Genomic DNA, 21,264 nt, shown 5'->3' on the forward strand with positions numbered 1-21,264 from the left:
TACCACTGTTCACTTTGCTACCTTCATGTCTTTCACCCCACATTCTCTCCCTTTCTCATCCATCCGATTTTCATTTCAGATTCTACCTTCTCTGTCTTTCCTTCCCATCCCTCGTTTTCTGTAAATTTTTCTTTTCCTTTCTTTTTTGTACCCCCCGTAGATGTTTTTATTGCATTTTCTAATAACTACATACTAAAAACTACAAACCAAAAATCCAGGAAAGTACATCTATGGGAGAAAGTAAAGAAAACCCTCTAAAAACCCAAGAGATGGTGAACATACATACGTTTACACATTTACCTTTAAACTTAAACACAAGTTAACTTTAGTTGAAAATGATCATCTATCTAATTAAACATAAGTGCTTCATCAACATTTCTAGTATCGCTTGATCACCAAACGCTTGCTCCAGTGTGCTGATTTTGTTCCCATACGGGACGCTCCATGGTGGGACAGTTGGGACTTGGAGTAGCCCCCCCTCGCCGGCTTTTCTCGCTGGGGGGGGGAGCTCTCTAGCGCCCCATGGCTGGGGTGGCGCGGACAATTGTGCCCCCTCCCAGCCGTGGGTGCTGGTAGGCTTCTCCCGGAGGTCTGGGAGACTACTGCCATGGCGATCGCCAAAACCGGAAACCTGCAAAATTTTCTTTACTGGCTCCTATAACACTCCTACTTCTACTTCCGTTTTGTCTTTCTCCTGTTTGCCTCAGTCAATAGCTACTATTAATCATAGCTATATTCATCTTCCTTTTCCTTCCTGGTTGACTGACACGCCTTCTCCCATTACCTAATCCACATCAAGTATGACATACTAGCTGCTCCACTAATTACTCTGAGGTACCACTCAAAATGCCACCAGAAGATTCATCAATTGATCATATATTTTAAAAAGTGTAAATAGCAGCTGTTGGCTGCAGTGAGTGTGTGTATAAGGAGATATGGGTCCTTTACACCTGCACTGTTTCTGTGACTGCAAGCTTCCTTACCTCTGCCACTCCCAAGCAGTCCAACCGTCAGTTCTCTGCTCCATGCTACATTCACTGCTTCTAGACTCTCTTATTCCACCTGCTTCCCACATCTACATCACAGGTTTTCCTGATGCCCATCATTCATCGTCTTCATGTCTCCCATTCTGCCAAATGCCTCTTGATGAAAATTAAAGGCTATGCTGACTTTGTTCCAGTTCCTGGGTTGGATTTTCTATCCAGAGTACAGAACTTTGCTGCTCCCCCCCTCCCCCCAGAATGCTGCTCCTAGGGGATAAAGTACCCAAACAAACAAGGGGGAGGGGCACATCTGCAGCAGGGGAATTGATGGAAATTGCCAATTTGGACAGGACCCAACCAAGTTTTTGGAAGCATATTTTTAGCACAGGAATAAACTATCACTCTGATTAACTTCTTAACTGAAAGATCATCATTCAGCACCAGACTGCATCCTCCTAATACTGCTGCAACGTCATGGGTAGTGATGTTGTACTGGCATAATGGTCTATCCAGACAAAGCAGAGTTGCACATGGAGATATATGAAGATTTGTAATCAGTATTCATTTTCTTTCATAATATGAATTTATTCAGACTCAGAGGCCATCCTACATCAAAGTCTCATTTAAAAGGAATGAAATGTGTCAAAACGATCAAAGGAAAAGAAATCCCACATGCCATGAGTTGTTTTTCTCCCTCCCAAAACACATGGAGATGAAGCACATGTGTCAATTTGCCTAGAAGCATACCTTTGACTTCATGGAGTGAGGCATTATTATTGCTATTGCTAGTGGATGTTCTGCCACTATCAAGGCTGGCTGGTCTCGAAGCTAGATGAAAAAAATCAGTAGACAGCATGAAGCACATACCCATAGCAGATGGCACTGTGCCTGGTACATTCTGATCACAGAATGCTCTGAGGCAGAAAATCATGCACTACTGGTCTTGCGCAAGCTCAGCATACACACTGTTAAAAGTGTGGTTCCCTAAAGGTGAAAAAAGCTATTTCCAGTCAGCTCAAGATGACACTACTGAACACAATGCGATAGGAAGAATAAGGTACTAAAGAATGGGGGGGGGGGGAGAAGCATGTTTAGAATCAGAACTGGTTTACTGCTGGAAAAATATAGGATTTCAAAAGGAATAGCTGGCAAACATGCAGAGAACTAGTTGCGATTAAGGCACTTACAACAGATTTGAAATGGAATTCTGCACATTGCAGAAATGCCACCAACAGGAGGAGCAAGAGCACCTACACAGTTAATGTCCTGTACTCCCAACTGACACAAACATAAAGGCAGTGTTTAGATGCTTTAAAACATTACACTACTTGCATCAGATCTGTTTATAAGTATTTATAGCAATTTATTTTAATGAAAATTTTATTGTAGCTTTAAGTATTTGTATAATTACATTAAATTTTGATACAAAAATACATCAGATGCATTTTGAGGTATGTTTCTTAAATAAAAAGCTAATTCACAATTGAACTCTATGATATTCTAGATCACAAAAAGAGAAAATTGAGTTCTGTTTAGGTGCACTTCATACTCAGATTATGTTAAGAAAGAAATCCAGATGAAAGAAATGGGAAAGATCTCACACAATTAGATGCGATGCAAGAACATGCAAACTTGCAATGCTGGTTATTTAATATTTCTGGAAAAACTTCAGTAGCATTCCTGTCATAAGTCTTCTGTTCTGCACCCCGATGAAGTGCAAATCTTACCATGAATTCTTGATCCAGTACTAGAATCATCACTAATTCCTTGTGGACTTACATCTTCAAAAGATGTAGCATCTGGATGGGAAACAAAACATAATTGTGTTGCAAAAACAATTTAAACTGTTTATCTATAAAATGATATGATACATTTTATCTGGAATTATAATTATTTCTTTAGATAATCTCATGGTCACCCAAAGAAGTTTACAAGTACTGAATCTTTTTTCCATCCAATTAACCCACAGGGTCTTAATTCAGTTATTCCAGGGTGTTTATTTTGCTGGAAACGCTTGTGAAATGGGAACATGAACAGATTCCAACAATGCTACTGTTACCAACACAACCACATCACACTGTGAAAAGGTTCTACCTATACCTTTATTATTAAGCAACTGCTTGGATCTCAAGCCTGCAGCAGAGTTGACAGTTGCAAAGTTGATGGATGTAGTAGAGAAGGCCATAGATCCCAATTCTTTTCTCCTTTTACCCGTAGATATATCATCAGGACCCTCCAGATGCTCAGAACTACCTGTCCATTGTCCTCCTGCTAGGACCATGGACTGCACCAGGTCATTCATGGCTGGGATGCAAATGAAAGCAAATGAATCAGCATGGTTCAATGTTTTTAATTTTTTTATTTTGCACTGTAAGTGCCTCACATTTATCTAAGCACCAAAGCATACTGAAAGCTACAATCACAAATTAATACATGTTATAGCATGCAACTGGCTGAATGAATGAAAAGTGTTAACAAGCCAAAGCCTTCTTGTAATTGCTTTTTATTAGCTACAACCGCCATGCTTGTGCTGGAGTGCTATACAGCAGATAAATATATATGTTAGAAGCTCTGATATGTTTTGCAATGACAAAATGGAATGAACAGGGTAAGATGAGCAGAAATGCTATACAAAAACCAGTGTTGGCAATGATTAAAAGTCCTTGTTCAGTGCAGGCTTCTGCAGGTATTGTCTACATTGCGTAACACTAGAGAAAGGATCTGAAATAACTGCATCCCATGACAGCTGTTTTTATTTATGCTACAAACACTGTGGCCCCTCCCCCAACTTTTAAAAGGACATTTCATTGAAGAAGAACTGACAAAAATATTTGTTTTCCTCTCCCCTGGACTTGGAATGGCAAATAGGCTGGGATTTATTTTTTGCACTGGTTTTGCACCAAAGATTCTATAAATGTATCATTTTAAAGCTTTATAAAACTGGTTACTGAAAGTGGAGTTCAACATTTCAAAAACTGAGTACACTGCAGCTTTGTATACATGGGTGTAAATATATATGTTTGAATACATATAATTTCTATTTATTGAATGTAAATTTGTGCATTCCCTGCATATGTGCAAATAGTGTTCAGGTGTTCAGAAACATTGCTTCAGCTCCTTGTATTATAGCAGGACTTGCACTTTGCAAAACAGGAAAAAAGCAGCGCAGTCCAGGGAAAGGTTAGTGAAATTAGTAATGGAAGCCAGTGTAGCCATTTAAAAAGAAGCTGAACTGTCATAAAATCTTACACATGGAGCGACGGTAGAAGGCCTTCATTTTGTCTTTTTCCTTCGGTCTGTTCCTCAAAAAGGGCAGTCTTTTCAGTGCAACCACTTTTATGTCATAGCATAAGGAAAAACGGAAACGGGAAGATGAAAGAAAAAGGGGAGAAGAACAGATGGAAGTTAAATGTTGAAACTAAGGACAGAAATGAATGCTTGAGCTTCCACTAGGTGTACTTAACTAAAAGCTATTAACCTTATGCTGCTGAATGACAATGGAATGTGAAGCCTCCACAATGAAACTTTAATATAGCCCAAGAAACACTGGAAATTATGCATGAGGAAGATAAGAAATTTTCACAGTTAAAAACTGCTAACTGCCTAAAATATAAACAAAAAAGAAAAATACCAAAACTAAATTTTGTGCAAAGGGAATCAGAACCCAGCAAAAACAAGTTTTCTGAGGTGGAAGAGACTGGGGGGGGGGGGTACTTGCTACCAATGCAGTTTTATCCTTTTCACACTGAAGTTAATTTTAAAATTTAACTTATTTCATTCAATCACAATGAGGAGCGGTAGCAGCAAATGTTTTTCTGCTATTATATATTATCTGAAAAAGTTCCTACTGGTCAATATCTGTTGCATGAGTGCAATATGTTGTATGAGTGCAGAGTGCAGTTATTATTTCACAGAATGCTGCTTAGGAGCTCCTGGTTTGTTGGCAACATACAGCTACTTTCAGGGTAGGGAGTTATCAAACAGAAAAATGACTAAAGAAAGGGAACAGTAATAGTGATAGTGTAAAAATTTTACAGAAAGCATTTAAACCAAACATGCAATTTCTGCAAAAATAATTTTAATTTCTATTTCATAGAAAGATTTCACAAGCTTCTCTTGTGCTAAGATTAGAGTCCTGAGCAACTGGATCTTATTACTAGAAGAAGGTGTTTACAATTCAGTGTGACATTATTGCCAATCTAAGCACAAAGAATGCTAACTCATGCTTCTACTCAGAGAAAGAAAGTTAAAAGTCACTGATCTTTTTACTTGCATAAGATCCAGCGTTTTACTCACTTTGCATGTACATGTGTGAAGGAATACTTTACTGCCCACTGCTATCTGCTTTAGGTTCCCTGCAGCAAGCATATCCTAGAACAAACACTTTATGAGGGCCTTAACTATACATTATATTTTCCACAAGGTCATCTGCTGGTCTGTGTGATCAGATGTGTGCTTGGAAGTTCCCCAGTGGAAATTCAATTCTCAGTTGAGAGGGTCCTGAATCAGATTGGGACAATGGTCCAGAGGAAGAAGGGGCTTATGTCTCCACCTCCTGCACTGTTTTCCTGTCCTGAAACATCCCCAGGGGGACCACTATTTGTCCTGTAAGGGGCTCCACATGTATCCCCCAAAGACAGCATTCTTCCACGGCTGCTTTATATCAGGAAAACAGTATTATGTCGGAAGAACAAGGCCCTTCTCCCCATGGTGCCAAACCAAAATTAACCCTTGAATGCTGGACAATTCAGTTCCCACTGGGTAGCCCACAAGCGCACAAGTGACTGAGAGCCAAACTATGCTACCTTTTTTGACATGTTTTCAGGTATTCTCCACAGCCAAACAGCAATTGTGGGGAACTGCTTCTTCTTCTTTTTTAAAGGAGACAAAGCTGCAGGGAGAAGGGCTCCTGCCTCTCCTTCCAAGCAGCTTTTGTTGGATATTGTAACTCTGCATGCAAGAGAATCTGGGAGGGAAAGGGTTAAGAGAATTCTCTCACTGGGGTACACTTGGCAGTTGGTACCATCCTCTCATTGGTTAGATGTTGAGCCTCTTTGGCCGTTGATTGCCTTTTGTTTTATCTTATATAGGAACTCTCTTCTGTGTCTTACATGGGCTCGGAACTGTAGAAAGTTAACCTTTTTGAAGTTAATCTGTCCACATTAAGTTAAATGTACCTACATGAATATGTCACGTGAGATGGGCTTCTATTTTTGTAGGTAAAATTCTTTTCTCTTGTTACCATTGGAGTCAGATCATCTTTTTAATTTATTTGAACGGCATTTTCTCCTTAACCGGGAAATGTGGAGGATTGGGGATACTGCATAAAGTTTCTGTACTTCCAAGGGAATTGATTTTTTTAGATTTAACCCAATAGTTTTCTCGCATGAAAACTGCACTGGGGGGTTATTTTGCTGATTCTACTGCTCCACATGCGGTATCTGTGCACATTTAATTCTATCTACATCAATGGGTCTTCTTTGTCTTCTGAATCAAGAGGACAGCTGATGGCTATGTACATGCTGTAAGGACTGCATATTTATCAGGTTATGCTCAATACAGCATCTAGCCTTCTACCAAGAGGAGCTGGGGGCAGAATCTGGCAGCAATCCACATTCTTTATATGCATTCTTAGCATACTGTCAGTTGACCAAGGCAGACTACTCCAAACTGACTACTCAAAGCTCACCTATGTTCTAGACAAGCAGCAAATTCTAAGCATACGCTGTAGAGGTTTAGGCCAAATTCACAAGTGCATTGAAAAATCACTTTGCAATCTTCTCCCACTTCAGTCAATGCCCATCTCCACCATTCTGAAAGCAACTCGTGCCCTGCTTTAAATATCACCACACTTCTTCCTTGAGAAGACAATCTATCTACTTATCTAGCCTGAATACTTATTCACAGTGCTCTGCAACTACATGCAAAACAGCCCTGTCAAAAGTCCCTGTCCCAACCCCGGGTAAGGACTTTTGGTACAAAGAGGCTGCAGCAAAACAAAGTTACAAAATACCAGAGAGAGACTAAATCTCACCCTAGTCTTGATAGGTGCCACCAGTCCTTTCAGTCTATCCCAACAGCCCAGGAAGGAAAGGACAAGTCTCCCGGCTTCTCAGGAAATTAACAAGAAAAGTCAGCCCTGCAGAGTGGGACTGCAGACTGAGTTTCCAAACACAAAACAGCTGGTAGGTGGTCAAAGGCCAAGGCTCTGAATAAAGGTTTTGAGGTCAATGAAGGCAAAACACATGACAGAATAAAAAATATTTGTTTAAAGTGCAAAAATATTCAAAAAAAGACAAGACAGTGAAGGAAATAAAATAATTAAACTTAAGCTTTTCCAGCATAGCTAAAACATAAGAGTCAAGGTTCCAGCTACCGTTATGGCTCAGCGCAGGCAGTTAGTTACAGCAAATCAAGATGGTCAGGGCATAGCCCTTCCAAACAGCAATCAAGTGGGATGCCAATTCAGGAGCTGTACAGCCACTGACATGCTTCAGCGCCAAGTGGTCACCCAGCTCTGCAAAGACTAACTAGATTTAGGAAGACGGTCTCTGATTGACCTCAGGCCTGTTAGACCAATCAGAAACCAGAGAGATGATGTAACTCTCTGTATGTTGCTAAACATGTAACATCCAAGGATGGACTAGACGGGGAGAGAAACAAAACCATACTGCAGCTAGGTCCTGCCCACTCCCACACAGGTGCCCATAACATCAATTGCCTGGAATGTGCTAATTGGAAGGACCAAGGGAAGATGGTGCTCCCTAGCACTTCAGCTGCAAACAATTTAGCTGGCAAGGTCCCTTTGTTCCAACTATCCTAACCGTCTCTGGAAGATTCCTGTAGGCCTCTCTGCAGCCTGAACCAAAGATTTTATTTCTCAGAGCAAAGCAAGGAACCATTTTTCTTTACAAGCCCTCCAGACCCTTCCCACTATTATTTCAATATCTCCCACTCTATGGTCCAGTAAAACTGAAGTCAGAGAAAGGCCCATCAATATTTCAAGGTTTTGCTCTAGTGCCTGTACATGCTCTTTTTAAAAGAAAAAAAACACTTATCCATCCCTCAGAGCAGCAGAGATGACAGAAGCATGGAAAGAGGGAAATAAATGAAACTGGCACAACTGCCCTCAATATCAAGACTGAGAGCTTTGCATTAAATCCCATCTCTCTCATACTATATAACGTTAAAACATTAACAAGTCATTACTAAATGACTATATATCTATGAGAAAAGGTGAGGGGGTAATGACTAACAATGCACTATAGACACAAAGCATATGTTCACAGACCACACAAACATGGCAAGAAGGCTAGCTAGCCTAACCCGAGCACTTCTTAAAAGGGAGCAATTTCTCCCTCTCATGGCAGAGCTGCAGCAGGAGGAGGGAATCAGCAGAGATCATCATCCCCTCTTAAGAAAGTTAAAGGACATTTAAGTTTTCTTGATTGTGTAGTTGGATATAGGCTGTTGAAACGTAGATCTGTCTTCCTCCATGGCCATCAATTATTTTAAAACTCAGTACAAGCACATTTAAAACTGTATTTTCATTTTCAAACATGCATACAAACTGCACAAGAGCAACTGTAAAAAGGTAAAAAACAACCCAAGGTACAGGTACGTTTTCATTGTCATAAATATTCTGAAAATATAACTCTGCAGCAGGATTATTCTGAGTAAGAACCTAGTCTGCTAAAAACCAATCAGTTCAGAATACCCCAAGCCATAGTCTGGGCACTGTGTGATCGAGCCACATACTCACATAGTATCTGTGCTATAATTTCCTCCTTCCTTGTTTGCTGGTTTACCATGAACATATGAAGCTGCCTTATTCTGAATCAGACCTTGAATCCAGCAAGACCAGTACTGTCTACTCAGACTGGCTGCATCCACAGAAAGGCTAGTCTGGATTCAAACATATGGCTTGATTTTAAGTCTGACTCTTTCTATCACCAGGTAAACAGAATGTTAAAAAATCAACACCTCTATGTTCTCTCCCCACCAACACCCCCTTACATTGGCTGCCTCCAACAGCTGGAAGTAGCTAGGTAGAGCTGCAATTATCTGTGGAAATATTTGAAAACAAATTGATTGTTGGAAATCACTAAGCACAAAGACATCTTCTGGGCTCGAAAAGTGGTAAGAAAAATAACTGGAATACAGCACCTACAATCTGAACCTGATGACAGAGGATTACTGATAAAAGAAACAGACCTTATTTAGTATAACAATTAGTTATTAGATAGTGCAATAATAAACTATTGTTTTTAGAATCTAAAACATTTGTGTTTTTGCTCTTTTAGAAGTCATACAGCAGGGTCCTGAGAATTGTAAATAGAAAACTGAGATTATTATGAACATAAGAAGAGTTGCTGGATCAGACCAATGGTCCATCTAGTCCAGTATTCTGTTTCACACAGCAGCCAACCAGTTGCCCTAGGTGATACATGTTTATTAAATCATCATTCATAACCAATAGATTACTAATGCATCAAAGCTTTGCAGTTTGATAGCAGAACCACTAAATGGCCATTGAAGGGGAGAGGACAGCTCAAGCTTAACAACAGCTTTCAGGAAGTGGTAGTGGAAGATCATTACCTTTAAAGCCCTATATGGCCAGGGACCAGCCTACCTAAAGGACCGCCTTTCCCCACATGTTCCCCCAAGGGCACTACGGTCGGGGAATCATAATCTTCTGGATGTTCCAGGCCCCAGGTCCATCAAACATGTAATGACCAGGGCTAGGGTGTTTTTGGTGGCGGCTCCTATCTGGTGGAATGAGCTCCCAGAGGAGATCAGGGCTCTGCGGGACCTAGTACAGTTCCGCAGGGCCTGTAAGATGGAGCTCTTCCGCCAGGCTTTTGAATAGGAGCCGCCACCACCACTGTATCACCAACGCCCTATGATTTCCGTATATGGCCATCACGATGCGAGTATCATGGGTGGGAACAGGACATTTGTAGGGGAAGGCAAGGCAGTGGGGATACGCACTGCTGTAGCTGCCTAGCTAGGATATTGAGGACACCATCTTGCTTTTAAAAATCTTAACATCGGAACCGGAATAGAGGAGCACCAAAAATGTTTTATTATGTTATTAACTGTTTATTAATTGTTATGTAAGTTAACATTTTGTATTGTTTTATCGTTTTATTTGGCACTTTGCCCTGTAAGCCGCCCTGAGCCTTCGGGGAGGGCGGGATAGAAATCTAAATAATAATAAATAATAATAATAATAAAGATGACTGCAGCCCAGTCAGCACTGTGCAAGAAGGCAGTTGCTGACTGGCAGCCTCAATAGCGTCAGCATGTGCTAGGGCTGCTAGCCAGTTAGCAACTGTGTGACTGGAGAGTGGCTGATGGAACTATTCTCTCCCTCTACCACCGTCTCCACCTGATGCTTACTAGTAAGGACATGCTTTCCCTTTTCCCCTGACTGCCCCATAGTGGTGGTTGACAGTTCCCAGAGAATTGTCTCACTGCTTGCTTCTGCCTATACTACAAAATAAACAACCAGTGAAACATTTAAGAGTACTTTAAAACTGTAAAAATATCAACATTGTTGAAGGAGGAGGAGGAGGAGGAGATTGGATATACCCTGCCCTTCAGTTCCTGAAGGAGTCTTAGAGCGGCTTACAATCGCCTTTCTGTTCCCTTCCCCACAACAGACAACCTGTGAGGTAGGTGGGGCTGAGAGAGCTCTGTCGAGAACTGCTCTTTCAAGAACAGCTCTGACAGAACTATGGCTTGCCCAAGGTCATCCAGCAGCTGCAAGTGGAGGAGTGGGGAATCAAACCCAGTTCTCCCAGATTAGAGACCCCGCACTTAACCATGTCACCAAACTGGTTTTAATCAGTTTGCATAGAAATCTCTATAATAAAAAGCATAATTTTGGTTTAGTTATTTTTCTAAAAAAAGGGTAACAGAGAAACCAAATATTGAACATATACATTTTGTACCATGTAATACAACCCCCTCACTTTAACAAAATCTTAATGCACTGTCTCTCCTACTTCACTGGTATGACAGAATTTACCAATGCCATAAATTAGTTGTTTCACACATCAAGGAACAACAAGACAATGTACCTAAAAACAAAGCTATGCAGACCCTGCTGATTCCAAGAATTCATAAAATTGTTCATTTAGGCCCCATTCATGACCACATTCATCTTATGATAACTGTAATTATGATAATTTGTTGCAGCAGAAAGAACAAATAATCTTGCGGCACCTTAAACACTACAGAATTAAACTTTTGTGAGTTGAAGCTTGCACCATCAGATATGTTAAATGTTACATTCAGTTGGCTGAGAGATTTATATCCAAAAGTTACAATTAGCAGAAAGGTGATGAGAGTTTAGAAGGCACAGTGCAATTTTGTGCAACATTACAAGGCAGAACACAGATTAAAAAAAGATTCCATCAAAAGAGTACACCATTGCAAGAGTACAAATTGGATGTTGACCATGATGAACTGGTAAAACAGGATGAATCTGAAAAGTATAAATAAACCTGCAAGGAACAACAATTACTTTTTTAGTGAGCTAGGCATCCCAAGTCTCTGTTGTGTCCAAGTCTGACAGCATTAAACCTGTATCCAAATTCCAAACTAGCAGCTTCTAACTGGAGTCTCCATTCTAGACTTTTCTGCTGAAGTACTATAACCCTTACTGAATGTCCAAGGAAACTGAAATGCCTCCCCACAGGTTTCTGAGCATTTCCATTTTTAATGTCTGACTTGTGTCCATTTATTCTCTTGCACAGAGACTGTCCAGTTTGACCCAAGCAAAAGGCAGAGGGCATTGTTTCCACATGATAGCATTATATCACATCTTGCCCTAGGTAACTGGGCCTTCTGAACTCTTTCTACTAAGGTTCTCAAGGCAGTTCTTTGAAGTAACTTCCCCCTTGCTTTGTACTGTCTGTTATTTCTGGTTGTATACTTGTGTCAAGTGAACACTTCGTGCATCTGATTAATTGAGTTCTGACTCGTGAAAGCTCATGCCATAACTGATTTGTTAGTCTTTAAGGTTCCACAAAACTATTATTTTGGCTGCAATTATGATGAACTGTGTAAGTTTATAACTTCATTCAAGAGTCATAAATTGAGATTTCTCATGTGAATTCAGCAGTTTATCAATGAAGTAAACCTTATCAAATGATATGTCCAAGTTTGGTTGTCTGAACTCCTTTCTATCCATACTGCCTGTAATTATCATTTTCTATGAGATACTAGTTAAAAACATTAGTCAAACAACTTAACAACACAATATTCTGTTTTACAATATGTGGGGTGAAGATTTAAGAAAATACTGGATTTCACACATCCCATACTAGTGTACTTTAGTGCAATGCAGTGATGGCACAAAGCATTCTGAAGTTGTATGAAAAAGAGATATCACGGTGCCAGATGGTTTGTTTTCAAATACTATATAAAGTGCTTACAGAAGATGGATTTCCATATTATGATAACTCCTGGTCACCCTGCTGCCCTGGCCTATGGGCCACCATAAAGCTTTGGGAGACAGGTAGATGATTCAGCATTGTGCCTCCCCCATGCAAGGCTGGAGAGAGTGTCCCACTGTGCCAATGGCATCAGGGGACTAGCTGCCCATGAACATGCAGAAATCCCAGGATCAATTCAGAAACAATGAAAGGATGTTAGTAAGGAAGCATGTCATAAGGATATCTACACACACAAAGGGAGAAATGCTATGAATAGATGAGAAGAAACAGGAGAAAAGGGAGCAATGTTTACGGGTAAAGGACAGGTGCCAATTTTTCACCTGCTAGTTTTAGCTCTCAGAATTGCTCATTTAAATAGTGCAGCCCTTATACCAGTGATGGCGAACCTTTTAGAGACCGAGTGCCCAAACTGCGACCCAAAACCCACTTATTTATCGCAAAGTGCCAACACGGCAATTTAACCTGAATACTGAGGATTTACTTTAGAAAAAACAACTCATACATTAACTTAAGATGATCCAAACAAAGTCAGGAAAGCAATCCCAAATGCTTTCATTTACTTAAAATTATTTGGCAGAGAATTCGACACTTTAATTATGGTTTGGGCCTGGCTGGGGCGATGGCACGTGTGCCCACAGAGAGGGCTCTGAGTGCCACCTCTGGCACCCGTGCCATAGGTTCGCCACCACTGCCTTATACATACTAAGAATATTCATCTGCTGTAGGGCTTAATTCCCCATTCTGCAAGAAGGTGATCAAGTTATTTCTAAACCAACCTTTCCCCTAAATGTTCTGAGGGGTTTTTCCCCAAATGGGATTACCATCAGATTATATCAGATACTGCTTCTAATTAAAATTAAGCAATTTACTCACTGCTGCTTTTTTTGGTCCCCACGGTCTGACCATCATCAAGTGAGTTTGAGCCCACCGAAGAGCTATCTTGACTATCCTGATGGGGCAGCTGAAGAAATCCTTCACTAGATTCTGAGCGGGTAGGTGTCAGAGTAAGAGACTTGAGACGTTCTCTGTTAACATCCTTCTTAGATTTTATCAGCTTCCTCATTTTCAGAGTAATCCAATTACCCCTCCTTGCAAAGATATAAAGAGAAATACTAATTTTAGAATCACATTTCAAATCACATTGACCTTCTTGCATTGTTATTAAAAATAATTTCTCTAACTAAAATGCATGGACATTTTTCTGATAGACTTGTAGAAATGAATCACCTTCAAGAAGAAAGACATTTTCTTTACATTAGTGATATTATATTACCTTCTTGGCGGTGATGGTTCATAAAACTTATACTGATCCATAATCTTTTCTTCCAATTTCTCTTTTTGTCTTCTTAATTCATTTAGCTTGTCACTGTGAGGAAAAATAGATATACATTTTAAAAGTTATTTATGTATCTACAGAGTTTTCTTTTCTGTGAATTTTATGTTCAAACATTTCAGGGCCTTTTTAGATATTCTTGGTTTTAATTTTCCAGCACTCTAATGGTAATATTTTATTTCTAGGGAACTGGATGCACTGTGCAGAATGTGGATGAGTAAGGTCAAAAATAGCACTGAAGTGAGACTGGAAATACACTGGAAGCCAGTGCAGTTGGTATATTTCATTAACACTCAGTCATTGTTTTGGCTGTTGCTTTCTGAACCAGTTTCTAGACAGGTCCTCAAAGCCCTACAAAGAAAGTGTTTCAGTAGTCAAACCTTGAACCATTTTGTGACTGTTCAAAAATATTTTCACTTTTAAGAAGGTCATTAGAGGCTGAGCACTCCCTGTGGAACCACTCCAGCCTAAGAGCGTACATATATATTTTAAAATGAAAAACTAACATGAACTCTGTTCTACAAAAGAAATGCCTTACCACAGGGGTGTCAAACATTTGGCCCATAGACTGGCTCTGGCTCCCACAGGGCTATTATCCAGCCACTGAGCAACTGGCTCTCTCCTGCTTCCTTCTTCAGTTCTGCTACTGCTGCGTTGCAGCTGCCTTTGCCAGACTCCCTCAATCGCACAGAAGACATAGATAGGCAAGCCTCTGTTCTCTGCATTGATTGAGGCTCCTCCCCCTCCTCCTTCCATGGGGAGGAAGGGAACGAGTCAGAGCTTGCTTTCTGGTTCCCTTAATAACACAGGAGACAAAGGCAAGCCTTTCTTCCCTTCCATTGACTGAGACTCTTCCCCTTTGCTTGGCTGCCTCAATCGCACGGGAGGAATACAAAGCATCTTTATGACCAACAAACTTCTGTGTGCCTTGCTACAGTGTGTGTGTGTTTTGTTGGGCTTGTTATGCTGTGGCTCTCCTGGATGCAACTGGGTTTGCCTCCCCTTTATCAATGTATTCATGCCCTCATGATCCAGTCTTTCTCAGTAAGAAAGCAATATGAACTATTTAGATGAGGAATAACAACAAGCCAGTGAGGTGGATTAGGCTGAGAGAGTGTGTCCAGACCAAGTTCGCCCAGCACACTTCCTTTGTAGACTGGGGATTTTGACCCTAGACTTCCCAGATTGCAGGCTGATACTGACCACTATACATGGCTGTCTCTCTGTTCTTGCACTGCCTCATAGGAGTTGCAGTTATTTTTTTGGGAAGACTATAGTTTTGTCGACAAACATATAGCCTTCATTCTGTGTCATGATGCCTTCACATGTTCTTGACCAGCACGAGAAGCAATTTATGTACAAAAGCTTGCAATGCCCAGCCATTTCATGTTTTCCTCTAAGTCCTAGGCTCAGAGCACTGACCATGAGATTTCTGTAATGAATGTCAATAAATCAAAAGTAGGTTTGCAGCTTACAGATACACACCTGAACAGCATACTCAAGATTGCTACAGCACAGATATTTTGATGCAATAAATCAGAGCAAGAGGTATCAGTTACCAGAGACTGTTAAATAAACAAAATATTGCAAGTGCTAATGGTTTTTTTTTTGTTTTTTTTAAAGTACAATTTTTATTTTTAAAAAACAAACATACTGCTAATGTTTTAAAAAAGGTTTTTTAAAGAAAAAATCTTTAATTGTGTTTGTTTGTGTCCTTTATAAAGTTTCGCGAAGAGTCGGACTCGACTGTGCGACTGAACAACAACAACCTAGCATTACATTTTATGACACACATGGCACAGCCTAACAAGGTCTAATTTATGTCAGATCCGGGCCTTATAACAAATAAGTTTGACACCTCTGCCCTACGATTTAAGAAATCTTAAACTTTAGTTCAATTTTTTACTTTTGTTTTCTAAAAGTTCCATATTCCCTCTCTCTTATTTGTTTTTAAAATAAGTAATCAATAATAACACTAATATAAATGTCCCCCACAGAAAGGCTAGCTTGCCAATCCAGTCACTGTGCTGGATTAACATGCTATTGGCACTGAAATAGTAATGCATTAAGTGAGTATTTTTTAATAATAATTTGGAATGCTCCTTAAAGATATATTGCAACTGATATTTTGGAATGGTCACCTGTACAGTCACACATATCAGTTCTGTGTTCAAGGAGAAGCAGCTTCAGAGCATTTTAGAGTTTTTAGAAAGTTCACAACTTTTAAAAAAATGTTTTAATTTTTTTTTAAAAAACACTGATGACACCTAGCTGTATTTGTTGATGGACGGCCGGATGCTGCCCCAGAAAATCTGGCTAAAGGATTGGAGGCTGTGGCTGGATGGTTGCAGCCGAGCTGGCTGAAATTAAATCCATCAAAGATGGAGGTCCTGTGGCTGGGGAAGGGAGTCCTGGGATTGGGTATCCAACTCCTGACTCTGGACAATGCTCCTCTAACACCAGTACCAACAGTGAAGAGTCTGGGTGTGATTCTGGATGCCTCCCTTTCAATGGAGGCCCAGATCACAAATGTGACCAGGCTGCCGTTTTTCTACCTATGCCAAGCCCAGCAACTGGCACCCTTTGTATCTTGCCCTGACCTAGCCACAGTGATCCATGCAATGGTCACCCTCCAGACTAGATTACTGTAACTTGCTCTATGTAGGGCTAGCCTTGAGGCTGACCTGGAAACTTCAACTGGTTCAGAATGCAGCAGCGCGGGTCCTTACAGGAACCCCTATCAGAGCCCATATCCAACCAGTGTTCCATCAGCTGCACTGGCTCCAGACTGAGTACTGGATCAAGTTCAAGGTGTTGGTTTTAACCTTTAAAGCCCTTCACGGTCTGGGATCAACATCTCATTGGGACCACTTCTCCTGGTGTACCCCCCAAAGAGCCCCACGCTCTTGAACAACAACACACTGACGATCCTAGGACCAAGGAGTATTCGCCTGGCTTCAACTAGAGCTAGAGCCTTTTCGGCTGTAGCTCTAGCTTGATGTAATGCGCTTCCAAATGAAATCTAGGCCCTGTGGGACTTGGTACAGTTCTGCAGGGCCTGTAAAATTGAAATGTACCACCAAACATATGGGTGAGGTCAGGAGAACTCCTACCTATATAATCTCTCCTGCCTTTTCCTCCCCTTTTCTTTTCCTAGGTCAGCGTCATAGTGTTATTATGCGCCATCTGATAATCTGTAAATGTCTGTAAATGTTTGAAATTGGGTTTTTTTAAAACTGTATTCCAATTTTGTTATTACATGTTGTGACCCGCTCTGAGCCTCACAATACTGGGGGAGGGTTGGATACAAATTGAATAAATAAATATATAAAATGTTAATAATTTATTTCAATTTGACAATCCACTTGCAATTATGTCATATACAACTGGTTCACCTTTTTAAGGTACTTACATATACTGTCTCTGTTCAACATGGAAAAGATCTTTACTTTCCATATTCTGCTCCAATAATGTTCTATTTTGTAGCATTAATGTTTGTATTTGATCCAACAGATGCCTGTTTTCTTCCTCCAAGTTTCCTTTCAACTGGCTAAGCAACTGTTAAAAATGTACAACATTGTATTTTAGTATAAGCAACACCCGTAACTACTTGTACTCTAGACAGTATAGACAAACTTAGGAAACAAATAATATAATAAAAGGTTGCATTTGGAAAATTTACTTGTTGCCCATTGTCATTCCAAGCAAAGCAGGAGCCTTGCAGTTTCAGTTCAGGTCCGAGTGTCCTTTTGACTACTGACAAGTGCATCTGAGAGGCTTTACAGCCAAAAGGAAAGAAGGCAGCAGGAACCTAGCTCTGGTTAGAGATATCTCAGGCTCTTTCTAGAATTCTCAGATTTCATTTAAACAAAATTCTCACAAAATGTCTAGCTCTGCTACAGATAGAGATTTAAAGAAAAAATGAATACAATATCAATAGAGATAATTCTCAACATGGCCATATATGTGAATACTTAAATCCAGAGACTGGGGCCATGGATCGATAAAACAGTACCTATACACCTGAGAAGAGCTTAGGCTTTGCAGAAAAATCCAAATATATATATATATATATATACAGTGGTGTGTGTGTGGGGGGGTTTAAACTCATCAGAACAACAGATGCAGTGCCAGAAACATGAAGAAATTAAATGTTCTCAGCATGGTAGGCAGTCACAACAGTATTGCCAACCTGCAAACCTTCATTTCTTTCAGTGAAGGGGAGTGGGGAGGGGGCAATTCCGCAAGGCCTGTAAAACGGAGCTCTTTCGCCAGGCTTTCGAGTAGGAGCCACCACCACCACTATGCCATCAACGCCTTTCCATCACCGCACTCTACCACCGCTGGTGCGGGTATCATTGGGGGTGCAGGACGTCCCTAGTGGACGACAGGGTTGTGGGGACATATGCTGCTGCTGTGGTTCAGCTGTAACACCTTCAGAACACCACCTTGGTTTTACGATTCGGAGGGAGTATTGGAGCACCAATATTTTATTCTTTACTAATTTTAATTAACTGTAGTATTTTGTATTACTGTATTTATATTATTTTATTGTTGCAATCTGGCATTTGCCCTTGTTAGCCGCCCTGAGCCTTCGGGGAGGGCGGAATACAAATCCAAATAATAAATAAATATAAAATAAATAAATACATCTGTTTGTAACAAAGAGTCAACACAGGTGAACTTTACAAGTAAAACCAGCTGGGGACCAGCACCTGAATACATGTGGGATTTCTATTACACAATTTGCTGTATATACATTGACAGTAACATGAGATTACTCAACACACATATAAAGAGCTATCAAGTGTACACTGTACATATGTTCACTGTAACTTGTGAACAGGGCTACTTTCGAATCTCCACTCTGCCACAGAAGCTCACTGGATAACCTCGGGCTGGTCACACTCTCAGCCTAAGCTACCTCACAGGGTTAGTTTGGGGATAAAATGGAAGACAGGGAAATTATGTGAGCTGCTTTGGATCCCCATTGGGAAAAAAGGCAGGGTATAAATTAAGAAAATAAATGGGTGGCAGATAAAAGGTAAGTTGGTCAGTGGATGGGAAGGACAGAAGGATGCGTGGAATGGTCAGTGTATTGGGGGCTGCCAGGAGGAGGGAAAGATGAGGTAGTGTGGGATGGGGATACAGGGAAAAGTGAAGTGCCCCCCACAAGCCCCTGCAGGTTCCCCACTGCACAACTGGGCCAGGCCCACTGACATTTCAAAACTTGGTCAATTTTTTTCCCAGGGAGAGGCTGCCAAGGGAAGGAAGGAGGCTGAAGATAGAGGGTAGATAAAAGTAGGGCAGGTTTGGGGTGGAAAGAAGAGAAGGAAGCAGGAATAGGGGAAAGGCTACAGGGGCTTTCATGGAAGGGACAAAAGGGAAAGAGAGAAATAGTGGGGGAGGAGATACCCCCTGCAAGTATTTACAGGCCCCTCACTTGTTCTACCTAATTACTGAATAAGAACTGAACTTGCTCCTGACTTCCAATAGTCTGGCAATGCTTAAAATCACTAACTGAAATGATTAACAATCACGTAACACTTGAAGTAAAGGTCAATAAACATGTTTTTAAATAAGATTGTGGTTCTACAGCAATATTCCAGAGGCCATCTTCAAAACCACTAGAATTCGCTGTTTTAACTGTTCCACTCCTGCCATATAGATATAATCTAAGTCTAAGAATGCTGTATGCATTTTATGTGAATTCATAGGGCTGTAATAGTGTTTTTTTTAATAATGCAAACACATTACCTCACACTGATTATTCAGTTTTGTATGCTTAATATCCAGTTGCTGGTACTGTTCTCTGAGCTTGGAAAATTCAGCTTCTAATCTTGTTTGTTCCAGTTTAGAATTGTTCAGAAGTGTTTTCAAATTCTTATGATCCATTTGGAGAACTTCATTCTCTCTCAAAAGCTGGGTGTATGTATGATTTAACCTGTTATTTAAAATATATTAAAATACAATAAATACAAAAATATATTAAAGAGTTTAAATTCTTACAAAATGAATATATGTATAAGCGGAGTTAAGTTGTATATTAAAAAATTAAAAAGTCTATGAAAAAAAAGTTTAAATATGTTCATATAGAACTCTAATAGGTAAAAAAATCATAAATATAACTCAAATAAAATTGTGTGCATCTTCTTGTTAAATTAATGGCAGTAGAGGAAGGAGGAAAGATTTATATTATCATTATACACTTTTTTCAGAATCTTAATATTTAAATGATTTTAATTAACTTGGATTTATTTCCTGACATTAGAAAAGAGCAAGAGCCCAGGAGTACCTTAAAGTTTAACAAAATTTGTGGCAGGGTATGAGCTTTCTTGAATCACCGCTCACTTCTTCAAAGCAATGATTCACAAAACCTCATTCCCTGCCACAAATTTTGGTAATCTTTAAGGGTGCTTTGTTGTTTTTCAGTCGCACAGTCGAGTCCGACTCTTCGCGACCCCATGGACCACATCACACCAGGCCCTCTTGTCTTCCATCGTGCTCCGGATTTTGCTTAATTTCATGTTTGTTGCCTCGATAACACTGTCTAGCCATCTCATCCTTTGCCATCCCCTTCTTCTGTTACCTTCAATCTTTCCCAGCATCAGGATCTTCTCCAGTGAGTACTCCCTTTTCATTTGGTGGCTAAAGTATCTGAGCTTCAGCTTCTGTATCTGGCCTTCCAGGGAACAGTCAGGGTTGATTTCTTTTAGGATTGACTGATTTGATCTCCTTGCAGTCCAGGGGACTCTCAAGAATCTTCTCCAGCACCATAATTCAAAAGAATCTATTCTTCGGTGCTCGGCCTTCCTTATAGTCTAACTCTCGCAGCCACTGGAATTTTTGTGCTATTGTAGCACTGGGTGCTACTGGAATTTTTTTACTGCTACAGACAGACTAACACTACCCTTCTTGATCTATTTCCTGACATTGTTAGTTTTCTTATTGCTGTAACATCTCAGATTCTTAATAGCTACTCAATTTTCACTGGAATTGTTTTTTAATTCCCAATAAAAAGCAACACTCATTTTAAGTGCTGTCTTAAAGTTTAAATTCCATGTTTCATATTTCAACAAAGCTCTTCGTTTCCCCCAAGTTAGGTCCATAGGAATAAATATCCTGGGATAATCTTAGACATTTCCATGTACTTTTCTGGAGTTTCTTTGTAATAGGACAACACCAGTGCGTATGAAGAAAATCTGCTTTATTTATCTAAAAATGAAATAATATTTTTCACTCTTGGTTTGATACATTGATACTTTCCCAATATTTCTTGTTAATTTGTATTCCAAATCTATTACTGTAATCTGTCAGCTAGGGATAAACGAAAACCTTTATTCCAAAATTAAAGTGTGTCCTGTGTAGATATGTGAAGGACTGGGGAAAAGACGGACCCCCCAAAGTTTTTTTCAGTTTTTCCAACAGAAAAATTGGATGGGGGGGGAAGCATTTCTAAGAACTATTTTGTCCTTCAAAATGA

General features: G+C 40.1%; 1 protein-coding gene across 1 annotated transcript in view; it reads right to left on the bottom strand.

The window, feature by feature from the left end:
• CCDC88A (coiled-coil domain containing 88A) overlaps positions 1 to 21,264 on the bottom strand; it is a 145,313-nt gene that overhangs the window by 15,713 nt on the left and 108,336 nt on the right. The window contains 8 exon segments of the mRNA XM_015426940.1: positions 1,731 to 1,811; positions 2,711 to 2,782; positions 3,084 to 3,287; positions 4,233 to 4,316; positions 13,322 to 13,536; positions 13,722 to 13,814; positions 17,194 to 17,339; positions 19,539 to 19,725. Of these exon segments, the coding sequence (XP_015282426.1) occupies positions 1,731 to 1,811; positions 2,711 to 2,782; positions 3,084 to 3,287; positions 4,233 to 4,316; positions 13,322 to 13,536; positions 13,722 to 13,814; positions 17,194 to 17,339; positions 19,539 to 19,725 (1,082 nt within the window).

This window comes from Gekko japonicus, unplaced genomic scaffold (assembly GCF_001447785.1).
Source record: "Gekko japonicus isolate JY-2015 unplaced genomic scaffold, Gekko_japonicus_V1.1 scaffold141, whole genome shotgun sequence".
Taxonomy (NCBI): Eukaryota; Metazoa; Chordata; class Lepidosauria; order Squamata; family Gekkonidae; genus Gekko; species Gekko japonicus.